This window comes from Henckelia pumila, chromosome 2 (assembly GCF_033568475.1).
Source record: "Henckelia pumila isolate YLH828 chromosome 2, ASM3356847v2, whole genome shotgun sequence".
Taxonomy (NCBI): Eukaryota; Viridiplantae; Streptophyta; class Magnoliopsida; order Lamiales; family Gesneriaceae; genus Henckelia; species Henckelia pumila.
In genome coordinates, this window is record NC_133121.1 from 83,436,111 (window position 1) to 83,448,662 (window position 12,552).

Sequence of the window (12,552 nt, forward strand, 5' to 3'; positions counted from 1 at the left end):
AAAATCTAGATGAAAAACCACATATTCTGAAACCGAAAGAACCCTGCTGGTTTAGGCATGAAAAGAGCAAAAATAAGGAAAGGTAAGTGATCTGAAGAACCCATATGAAGATGTTCAACCTTGAATGAATTAAAGAATTCCGCTCAATTAGATTAAATGAGAACTCTATCCAGTATTTTCCAAACTCTCATGTTAGTCCAAGTGAATCTTGAACCAACGAACCCAACATCTGTTAAACCAGTTGTAGTAATAAACTCATAGAACTCATGCATTGTAATGGTTCGGGTGTGTCCTTTCACAGCTCAGGGGGCCCGCAACCATTTTTGCTACTCATGGCCTTCTCCCCACCAGGCTAGGGGAGTTTTTGCCCTCCCCAGGGATCGAACCTTGTACCTCCAGGCTTAAGTACAAAGTTTTCTGATCCCTGGTACCATTGAGCTAGAGAAGGCCATGAGTAGCAAAAATGGTTGCGGGCCCCCTGAGCTGTGAAGGGATGCACCCGGACCATTAAAAAAAAGGGCGCCCTTTTTGTAATGGTCCGGGTGCGTCCCTTCATAGCTTAGGGGGCCTGCAATCATTTTTCTACTCATGGCCTTCTCCCTACCTGGCTAGGGGAGTTTTTGCCCTCCCCAAGGATCGAACATTGTACCTCCAGGCTTAAGTACAAAGTCTTCTGGTACTCAGGGATCAAAAAACTTTGTACTTAAGCCTGGAGGTACAAGGTTCGATCCCTGGGGAGGGCAAAAACTCCCCTAGCCAGGTAGGGAGAAGGCCATGAGTTAGAAAATGGTTGAGGGCCTCTTGAGCTGTGAAGGGACGCACCCGGACCATTACATGCATGCCCCCGGTCTACTAACCACACCAAGTGTGAGACCTCAGTTCTAAATAACTAATCTCGGATTAAACAATTAATAAAGCATACAATAATCCAAGGTCCAAACAATAATAAACAATTTCTCTTCTTTTTTAAAAAAAAATTTTTCCTCGCGCGCAGGCTTCACCTACAGCAACATTGCTGGAGGCTAGCGCCTGCGCGAGATGCAACTCTCGTGGGCACGCGGGCTAACAAACTCGAGCCCTTGGAAGATCCTAGCGCGCGCGCGAGGTACCACCTCGCTCGTGCGCGGAAGGCCTGGGCAGAAATGCTCAGTTAAAAAAAATACTCTCGCGCTCGCTTTTGACATGCATTCAAATTCCAATTCAAATCCATTAATAAGACATACAACATGCATAAATCTAATACAAGGTAGTTCTAAAGTTATACAATTTCAAACTAGTAGAACATGCTTCAATCTAACTTATTCAAAACAATACAACAACACGAGTTCGAATACAATCTAAGTTCGATTACAAATTCGACTTCCCTAAACACCAAGTCTCACTTCTAATCGACTCAACCCTTAGCCATGCTGCCTCTGACTCGGTCCTGCCCCACCTGTTGCCAAGCACACATACAAAGACAAGACAACAGCCAGATAATCCGGTGAGAATAACATTCCCAGTATAAAAAGACAAACATGCATATCAATTAATATATCAAAATATTATATATATATATATATATATATACATGACAAGCAAATCCAAAAGCATTGTCTTAACTCAACTCAAATGCATAAAATGCAATGCATGTCTTTAAAAATCTGGGATTATCAAGTCTGGATAATCACAAGGTAAAGGTTCTCTGCTCTTTTCCTTTGTTGGGATCCCAAGGATTAAATATCACACAAATCACACCGACTCTCCCCTCGATGTAGATAATGCATATTTCAATCCTCTAGACTCTGAAGCAACTATATAGAGTTAAGTCGGTCATTGCAGTAAATCGCCTGCCAATGCCCCCTACTATAGTTCTCAGAACGTCTAAGTCAAAATGAAATAAAATCCATTGGCTCAATATGAATGCAATGCAAATCATAACTCATTCAAGTAAATCAATTAACATGCAAGTATGTGATTTTTTCGGAACACTCGAATCAAGTCGGATTCGAGTCACTCGTTCCGTTCCAGTCTAAGTCGTCTTATACCTCTTTCAAATGTCGATGCTCCAACCTAGAAACAACAACAACAATATATCCATTTAAGATTCAATCAAACTTCCTAGTCGATAATAACAGAATCGATACTATACCGACTACAATCTCTAAACGATACAACTCCTGCAACCTCGCAACTCAACGGCCTTCAAAAGAATCTGCAAAATAAGTAATAAAGGCCCGAGATCACTATCAACATTCAAACACAAGTGAAAACGGCTCAAATCAATTCAAACCAAACTATAGCCCAAAACTCAAACCGGTGGCATAACGACTAGATTTTGATCAAACCAAAAACGCAGACAGCATAATATCAATCCAATAAACTCAAATCAACCATCAAACAACCATAACAATCTGATTCCAACAAATCACAAAACTCATTTTTGAAAATAGGCTTCCGAAAATCATAACAATTCCGAACGACGCTCTATTCCAAAACCGACAGAGAATAAATGACCAGAACTCTGCCAAGAACAACATACTCGAAACTCAATCGATTCTAACAACATCTAAAAAATAGAATGTATCTGATCGTATAAAAACTTACGATAGAACGAAGCTCTCGCAGCCGTGATCGCTAATCTGTCTTCAAAAATAAATTCTAACGGACGGATCGAGCTCGGGAAGAAATCTGGAAGCTTGGAAGCTCAAAGGGGGCGGATCTAATGGAGGAGAGGCGTGCACGGGAGAAGGAGTGGTGAAGAAGACAAGTCCAAGTGCCTTAAATATCTAATAAATCCACTATTTGCATTTTAGTCCCTAAAAAATTCAAAATTTGCAAAAAGGACCCTGATCAAAATCAAGTCGGCTCTTGAACTCTGTAATCTCCGATTATCTCAAATAAAGTCAATTAAGATAAATTTGGGGCGTTACACCAAGAGAATGACCTAATGGTTATGCATTAATATTAAAATCACCTCCAACTATCCAAGGACAACCATCAGTGGGTTTACAATCCAGAAGACCCTCCAAGAGAAATCTACGGTCTCTCCTGTTGCACTTAGCATAGACAATAGACAAATAAATAGCAGTTTGAAAAGGCCAGAAGAGACTTCACATGCAAGAACTGCTCATGACCAACAACCACCGATACCGAGATATCAAGTGTATGCTAAAACCAAATTTTTCTACTCGAATTAGAAATAACCAAGGAGAACCCAAATTTTTATTCATCCATTATTGGTCTATTTGTCTCTTGGGCTCAAGAACAGCTAGAAAAATAAGTGGATTAGTGTCCTTCAAAAATTTAATCCGTCTCTGAGCTGCTTTATTACCAATCACACGGACATTTCAAATAAGACCATTCATTGATAATTATCAGAGGGAACCGAACCTTGATTGTTTAGATCTTTCCGAGATCCCATAGGAGGCCCTGATTTGTATCTTTTGGGTGGACGACCAGGCCTTGTCTTATTCGGTTTATCCCCTTGGACAATTTGGTTATCACCTGTTATAGTTTCAGTGATGGTAATGCATTTATCCACTCCCACCTTGGCGCTTAGCTCATCTACCCGAACAATAGACATCATTGGTTCGAGCACCTGCTCACCTTGCTCACGAATATGATCAGATTGTATCTCAACATTATTCTTCACTTGGGCAGAAGGATATCCTTGTGGCAGATGTGGGTCAAGACCAGCAACACCAAATTCGAGATATTTAGTCGATACATCGCTTTTCTTCTCACTACCATTCCTAGCCGAACTACCTCCGCCTCCTCCAAACCATCTTCCAAAAACACACCATCCACCCATTTTCCAGCCCATAAACCATCATTTTTTGGGTTCCAAAACCCAGCTGGATATTCAGATATCACCAAGTCTCTAGCTAACACCGGGTCTTCGTCGAGAGCAACTAGAGGAACAAATCTATTTGAACTTTGTCCCCCTGCAGATCCGCAGGAATTTGCATCGGTTCCTTCTCCATATTCACCTTCTCCTTCCCCTTGTTAGAACCCACACGTTGCCACTCCAACCGAGGGGTGGCAGCCTCCTTACCATGTTCCAAATCCCCTTCAATAGCTTTTTCTCTTTTTTGATTAATCACCTCTCTCAAATCAACATTTTTGCGAAGCGGTTTGCGAGCCGGCTTGGGGTTCTTCCCATTTGCATAACATTCCTACACAATATGCCTAACATGAAAGCAAATCAAGAAATATTTTGGTAAATTCTCGTAAGAAACACGCTGCTCTATAATTTTATTACCCATCCCAATAAATATTTTTTAATCAATGGCTTCAAATAATCAACTTCAATACATACCCTAGCCAAGGTAAGGCGTTCTTCCTTCGAGGTTAACTCATCCATTTTTAAAGGCTTCCCAACAATATGAGCCACTGAAAATAAGTATTGCCTAGAAAATAGAGAAATCGGAAGATCCGAGAATCTCACCCAAATGGGAACCACTGAAATTTCTCGCTGATAATCAAAGGAGGGGCTCCACTGAAAATAAGTATTGCCTAGCAAATAGAGAAATCGGAAGATCCGAGAATCTCACCCAAATGGGAACCACTGAAATTTCTCGCTGATAATCAAAGGAGGGGCTCCATTTGAACACTCGAAGAAGATAACCTTGTAAGAACCAGCGTCTCTTTCCTAAAAAATGAGCCATATCCTCTTATAGCTTGAAACAATGAAGGGAAAACCCAACCTCAAGAACTTGATAGAATATGGACCCGAGAAACCAACGACCGAGAATTCCTGCAACGTCTTATCCTTAGTTGGCCATCCACCCGAGAATTTTCCATTCAGAGTGAAGGGATGGGCTTTACTCATGTCCTGGACCTCGTCCTCGGAGAAGAAAATGCCCGGAGCATTTTTGTACAACACTATATTCTTCGGAGATGATGACATGAAGGCAGCAGCGTAAGTTTTTCTCCCCCCATCAGGCGGATCAGGCTCCGAAACCGATGTGCCTCCATGGGGAAGATGAACGCTCCTAGGGTTTCCTTCATTCATGGAGAGAAATTTTTCCCAACTTAACGTCGTCAATGAAGCACATAGATGGAAAAAGCTCACACACATATCACTTGTTAGCCTTACGTGATGAAAATATATCAAATTTGATGGAGTCGGTCGAACATAAATAAATGCATTGAGAGAAGGAAGTACAAACAAAAAAGTTAGAACACATATTACATATACATCGTGGTGTCCATAACCAAAATCAAAATTTCTTGTCGAAACATAAAATCTCTAATCTCTCATCCAAGTAAATCAAGCAAGAGTCAAAATAAAAAGGGACTTACCTCTCACGATCATCGATTTCTCGTCCCTTTGTGTAGATTTTCTATTTTCTTTTATTTGAAAGTGAGGCTTAAGGTTTTTTTCCAAAATGAGTACAGGGTTTTCTGTCGCAATGTATGGGATGAATTGACGATGAAGATGAAACTTGAATAAGTTTAAGCCTGGGTGGGTTTTCTTGTCAGACTAGTGGTGAGTTCTTTCACTAATTGAGCATGGGTTTAGACCCATTATTGATTTCATGGGTAAAACTCTATGCTGATTGTTGATTCAGCGTGAGAAGGTTTTCATCGGGTAAACTCTGTCGCCTTTAAGAATTGATCGCGATGCATGCTACAACCCACAAAAATTACTTTTTGGTAATTGCAGGAGTGACAACTACTCACCTGAATTGGCTAATTATCCGAATCTTTTCAAACTGGGTAATCTCATTTATTTGGCTACATCAATATCTACTACACTACGTTTAAAATGAAAATTTATAATACATAAATTTATACTTCATATTATAATTTAGAAAACGTCTGTGTGAAACAGTCTCACTTATCTATGTTATTTTTTATGAGACAGTCTATGGATCTACGTCCATGAGACAAGTCAACCTCATCCAAAATTACTGCAAAAAAACAATATTTTCGACATGAAAAATAATAATTATATGTAAGTCTTACCTAACAAGAGAAGTCGATCCTACTGTCCATTGATCCAATAATCATACTTGATCAAAAAACATGGATGCAATTTTTTCATCCAACGAATCCAATAAAATCAGTTATCCTCGTGTCCAGCGCGGATTAAGCAATCCTGCTGCTGAGTGTCAATAGAGAGGTGACTGGTCAATCTGAGACCCATTCCTCCTCTCGGACCACTCTCCATACTTCTCTCTCTCTCTCATCGTTTCTCTCTCCGCGAATCTCAGGCTCCGATCCCCGATCGCCGCCAGGATGATCACCATCCCCTACGTCACCGCCTTGACCACCTATTTCAGCTACGGCCTCCTCTTCGCTTTCGGCCAGCTGCGCGATTTTTTCCGGAAGATTGTCGATCGGGTGTCTCACAGCAGCCTTCAGGTGATCTTTTCTTATCTAACCGTTTTATCCGATTTCTGACGGAATGGTTGTACGCGACATCATTTGTTTCATTGTTGTGGAAGGGTTATGCGCCCATCTGTTTGGGGCTCGAGGATTTCTACATTCGGCGGCTGTATTTACGGATTCAGGTCGGTTTGTTTGGTTTTTAATTTTGAAATTTCAGCTTCATTTTCTGAAGTTGCTCTCCTTTTTAGTTGGAAATTTTAGTTTTGTTTCGATTAGTTTTGTCCTGATCTGTGTTTAAACCGTGTTTTTGATTGGCGGGGTTCGTGAATTGTCAGTGATACTTTCTTAATTGTGACTAAACACCAAAACCGATCAAGAAAATGGTTTCATGTATCTTAAATATGCATAGCCGCCTAGAACAATCATTTTGGGAGTCGTGAAATTCCTCTTCTTTTTCAATGAAAAATACGAGGTTCACGTGATAATTGATGCAGGATTGCTTTAACAGACCGATATCAAGCCCTCCTGATGCTTGGTTTGATGTGGTGGAGCGTGTCTCCAAGGACAACAACAAAACTCTGCAGTAAGTGTCTGCTTCAGCTTAAAATCAGGCGTGGTATTTTGTGAATTTGTATCTTCCTAATACTTGGACGACTTGATTAGTGGGTGTTAGTTGTGGGGAAACTAAATATTAAGTCCTTTGAATCCCATAACTTTAGCTTCCGGTTTCGAATGACCATGCATGTTGTTTGCATCAGACTAAAGCATATGCAATTTCTATTTCAGAAACAAGGTTTCTCAACTTTAGAGCCTCTGTAATTGGAAATATCATCCTCACTTAATGGTATTCAATGTAGGCGAACAACAAGAGTTACTAGGTGCCTCAACTTGGGGTCATATAACTATCTGGGGTTTGCTGCAGCAGATGAATACTGCACACCTCGGGTAATTGAGTCCTTGAAATTTTTTTTCCCGAGCACCTGTAGTACCCGGGCTGATGGAGGTAAATGTGTTTGTTGGTGATACCTATCCCCTTTTCTCGGACATGTCTCCCTGCAAATTTTGACTATAGATTTGAGAAACTTTGTAACCAGGTACGACCAAATTGCATACTGAATTGGAGGACTGTGTAGCAAATTTCATAGGAAAGCCAGCTGCCATAGTTTTTGGCATGGGTTATGTGACAAATTCTGCCATTCTTCCTGTATTAATTGGGAAGGTATCGGCAGTTAATGGGACTGTTATCAACTTTGATCCATTTCAATTGTGCATTGTTCTAAGTTTCAGTTGTTTGCAGGGAGGTTTGATCATCAGTGATTCATTGAACCATAACTCTATAGTGAATGGTGCACGGGGATCTGGGGCAACTGTTCGAGTCTTTCAGCATAACAGTTAGTTACATTTTTCTTCTTTCTTGGAGCTAAATATCTTGATAAATGATGAAACAGTTCATCTTAAACGGTTAATTGTTACTTTTTTTCTGTAGCTCCATCTCATTTGGAGAAGGTTTTGAGGGAACAAATTGCAGACGGACAGCCCAGAACACACAGACCTTGGAAGAAGATAATTGTTGTGGTGGAGGGAATCTACAGCATGGAAGGTGAACTGTGCAAGCTCCCCGAAATTGTCTCCATATGTAAGAAGTACAAGGTAGATTCCATGCTATACATCATCACTCATATTCTTTCTCATCTTATTCTTCTGTTATATTTTGTAACTTGCATAGAAGTTATGAATACGTTTTGCATACATTAGCCTTGATGGTTGATAGTTGTTTGGCATATGATTCTGATCAACCTATATATGAAAAATCTGACCTTGTATAACTCGTCGGGTGTTCCTTTTTTCTTTCCAAAAAAAAAAGAATCAAAAAGAAAGAAAAGGAATTTGAAGCTATGAGTTATGATGCGAAGTGCCAATTTATGCAATTTCATTTAATGTTTTTCATTATTTCCTGTCTAGTGCCATCTAATTTTTCCTTTCACGGCAGGCATATGTTTATCTGGATGAGGCTCACAGCATTGGTGCTGTTGGGAAAACTGGGAGGGGTGTCTGTGAACTATTGGGAGTTGACACGGCAGATGTGGACATTATGATGGGAACTTTCACTAAATCATTTGGGTCCTGTGGTGGTTATATAGCAGGATCTAAGGTTTGTATCACAAGTACTGTTTCGGCATGTGGTTGTAAATATGCCTTTTATCTACAGGCAAAAAAGAATATCAGACTGATAAATTGCTGTGTGAATTAGTATGGGGAAGCAACTTTTATTCATTCTATTTTGAGTTTCTATTATTATGGATGATTTATATTTAATTTGCCCAAATGACCTTTTTTACATACATGATGACCTTGGAAGTGTGGGAAAAAATTGTTTTATGACGCCAATAAGGCACCAAGGAATGTGGCACAGAATTTTAGTCGGACTGTATTCTGCAAATAGGGTTATTTTGAAGGCAAACAGCTTTCACCTAAATTATGTGGGATTACTCTGTTCATATTCATTTATTGTTGCTAGCAATTACTCGGTTTCTATGCTTGCAAGCGAAAAGTCAAAAAGTAGATCTCATTTTCAATTGATCTATTAATTTCCTTGTAGAGTTCACGCTAGAGAAAGAATTTCATGTATTGCTATATTGTGCATGTAAATTTATAAATCTTTTAGTGGCTTGATAAGATTTTGTCGGGGTAAAACACTAATCCTTTCTCACATGTCTGGATTAATATCATGGAGAACTGTGATTTTGCTTCACCTTTTCTCTGTGGTTCACTATAACATGTGATCACGCTTTATTCAGGAACTTATTGATTACTTGAAATACACATGCCCTGCTCATCTTTATGCAACATCAATATCACCGCCAGCTGCACAGCAAATTATTTCTTCCATTAAAGTTATTCTTGGAGAAGATGGTTCTAGCAGAGGTGAAATTCTGTGTTATGCTAAGTTACTTATGAATCCATGTTGTGTAATTGGCGTCTAGCATGACCTTTCAAGTGTTTTTTCTTACAACTGGTGCATTTTCTTTTTGCAGGGGCTCAGAAACTGGCAAAAATACGTGAGAACAGCAACTTTTTCAGGTCAGAATTGCAGAAAATGGGTTTTGAAGTCCTCGGAGATAACGATTCCCCTGTAATGCCCATAATGCTCTATAACCCGGCAAAAATTCCTGCTTTTTCACGAGAGTGCCTGAAACGGAATGTAAGCATTTCTAATCCTCCTCCCACTATTTTGTCTATTTTCACTTGACTAACAGTCCATCATAGAGCGTAATTTTGTTTTGTTTGGTTGTTCCACACTATTTCACTGTTAAGATTGCTTGAACGTGTGATTATGATATGCAGGTGGCTGTGGTCACAGTTGCGTTTCCTGCTACTCCTTTATTGTTGGCCCGTGCTCGCATTTGCATTTCCGCTGCTCATTCAAAGGAAGACCTTGTTAAAGCTTTAGAGGTCAGGGTCTTAACAAATTGTCTTCAACATGCAACCGCCAAAATACCGGATTGCTTGAACGAGAATAGCATTCACACAAGACTAATAAATATATATAATTCTTCTCCTTGTTTTTTTTGCCTTGAAGTACCATGAACACTTACTTTTGTTTTTGAATTTGTATCAGGTTATCAGCAGTGTAGGTGACCTTGTAGGCATTAAATACTTTCCTGCCGAGCCTACGAAACAGCCGTTGGAGGGTGACAGAATTAAGCTGGAGTGAAGATTTATGACTTCTTGGAGATCGTTGTCTCGTCTCCATAAGGAGATTCAGCAGTGTCTTCTGAAATTTTGTTTGTTTTCTGTACAGGGGAGTAGCATACTGCATTTCTTGTGTAACTGCAACACATTATTTATAGCTGAATCCATAAATATGTGTGGTTTTTTAATATAGTACTACCCTGCATTTCCAAAAGGTTTGATCTAACTTCTTGTTTCACAACACAGAGGTTGCATGCCTGGAATTTGATCCGACACTGCCGTAACTTTTGACTATGCTAAATTCTATTTAAAAAGAATTCTCATCTCAAATGGAAGTTTTAAAATATTTTTTGGAATTCCCATTTTTGCAACCCAAGCATGAAGCATTTGTTTCCTGGTGAAGGCCGTGAGATCTTTATGATTCCTGAGACTTGGTTGTTTGTGTACCGTTAATTTTGAAATGCATTTAGGTTGTGCTTGGATTGAGGTATTTGGATTTGTCTGAGAATTTCAAATCAGTGGATTTTCAAATTAATTGATTTGAATCATTTTCTTCTTAAATCTCTTGCTTGGTGGATGAACATAAAACTTTAAAATTGATTTGTCCTTGTGCTGATCGAACACAGCAGATACAGAAACGCCGTCGAACAATCGGTCATGTCATCCCCCACAACCCCCTGTGGCTCATCTTCTGCACCAAATTAATCGGTACAAAATTGATTTTGGCCACGGTTTTGCCCTCGAACAAACTATTCAACAACCTGAAAACCATGAACAAGGCGAGGGCCATGACCGTGCCCGATTTGAACTTGAAAAAGGACTAATCGCGGCTTGATTCCTTCAACAACATCTCAACCCGATCAATTTTCTTGGTTCTGGACAACTTTTTTACAATATTGGAGGAGACCGTAGTGGCGTCGGATGTCTTCATGGTCTCGAGTTTCTTGGACGCATTGTCGATAGTGGATTTGAGGGATTTGTAGGAGGAAGTACAGTAGATGAGTCGCCACGAGATGACTTCGCAAACCCGTGCGGTGCAGGGGAATTCCCAACCACCGTGAGGCTCGGAATATCTGAAGCTTGAAGAAAGCGAAGTGGAGAAGATTTTAAATCAGCGGCTATGGCTAAGGATTTAAATCCGCTGAAAACTAGGGTAATATATCCATGGCCCAAATCAATTGATTTGAGATTTCAAATCTATGGGTCACCCAATCAATTGGAGTGGATTTGGGCTGATTTGGATCCATCCAAGCAGGGCCGTAGGAGACTTGTGTCCGAATTCTCCTAAGTAGTGTTTAAAAAAGGGATTAAACGAGATTAAACGTGAATTGTGATGAAAACGTTAAGACTCGGGTAAAAACAAGAAAAAAAATGATCAACTCTAGATTGATCATATTTAACGAGATTAAACATGATTTTTTTTAAAAAAAATAAATTTGTTTATTTAAAAAAATTATATCAATAAAAAAATCTCAAAATAAAAATCATTTTCTTCAAAATCAAAGAAATATACTCGGACATATATCACTCAAAAATTTTCTTTCCAAAATTTTTGTGTTCGAGACAATTTAAATTTTTTGATGTCGTCTAGCTACAAGCACTGCTAAAAATTATAATTTATATTTTTGTGCTTTTTAAAAATTGAACTGTGTGTTACTATTAAATTTATTATATATATATATATATATGTGTGTGTATGTATTATTTAGTCTATATATTGGTATGAGATAATTAAAATTTTAATGAAAATTTAGAACGTTTTTTTGACGTTTTAACTTGTATTAAACACGTTCGAATTTGTAAAACTTGAAACTTGATCTCAACGTTTCATCACGTTTCTTGTTTTAGAACTTTGCTTCCAAATGGATGAAAATCAAACTCCAGTATTCGTTTTTAGTTGTCTAAAACGGGTGTTCATGATATGATAAACAAGAAATTAGAAAATTTGGCTAAAGAGTTAATGTTAATATTAAACAAGGATAATCATAGGACTCCCAAGACAAACAAACTATCAGTTTTCGTCGTCAATTTATCCAATATATTATCGGTCAACACATCAATTTAATCTGCCTTATATTGCAAGTGTATGTCTAGTGATTCATATTTATTCTTATGTGTGATATTTTGTGGATCTCATGTGTGAAAATGAGTGTGTATTATTAGATGCATCTTTATGAACGTTTTAAAAGTAGCATTTCATTAACTTCGACGTTCATAATTTTTTATGTGAATCTTATTAAGGATGAACGTGAACTATTAGATGGATCTTAATACTCGGATATAGCATCACATAAACTCTTATCAACCTATAAAATATTGCTAAACTCGACCATATATCAATCATATCACAATAAATTTAGGAATTCAGGTTTTGTGACTTATGAGACATATTATTATTATTATTATTATTATTATTATTATTATTATTATTATTATTATTATTATTATTATTATTTTACTGGAAAATATCACTACACTCGTACCATAATTTGCCCATATCGTCGAACATGTTAAATACCCAATATGATAAAACTCAAATTT

At 38.5% G+C, this 12,552-nt stretch overlaps 1 protein-coding gene and 1 pseudogene across 1 annotated transcript; one reads left to right on the plus strand and one right to left on the minus strand.

Annotated features, from left to right (window-relative positions):
- The first annotated feature begins 6,040 nt into the window (after positions 1–6,040).
- LOC140880421 (long chain base biosynthesis protein 2a) lies at positions 6,041–10,237 on the plus strand. The gene is made up of 12 exons (XM_073284845.1): positions 6,041–6,351; positions 6,435–6,500; positions 6,813–6,901; positions 7,176–7,321; positions 7,413–7,537; positions 7,616–7,709; positions 7,805–7,968; positions 8,309–8,470; positions 9,117–9,243; positions 9,354–9,520; positions 9,664–9,771; positions 9,938–10,237. The coding sequence occupies exons 1-12, from the start codon at positions 6,226–6,228 to the stop codon at positions 10,031–10,033; spliced, it is 1,470 nt and encodes a 489-aa protein (XP_073140946.1). The 5' UTR covers positions 6,041–6,225; the 3' UTR covers positions 10,034–10,237.
- A 364-nt stretch (positions 10,238–10,601) lies between these two features.
- Positions 10,602–12,508, minus strand: LOC140877816 (uncharacterized; annotated as a pseudogene).
- Positions 12,509–12,552: the final 44 nt, after the last annotated feature.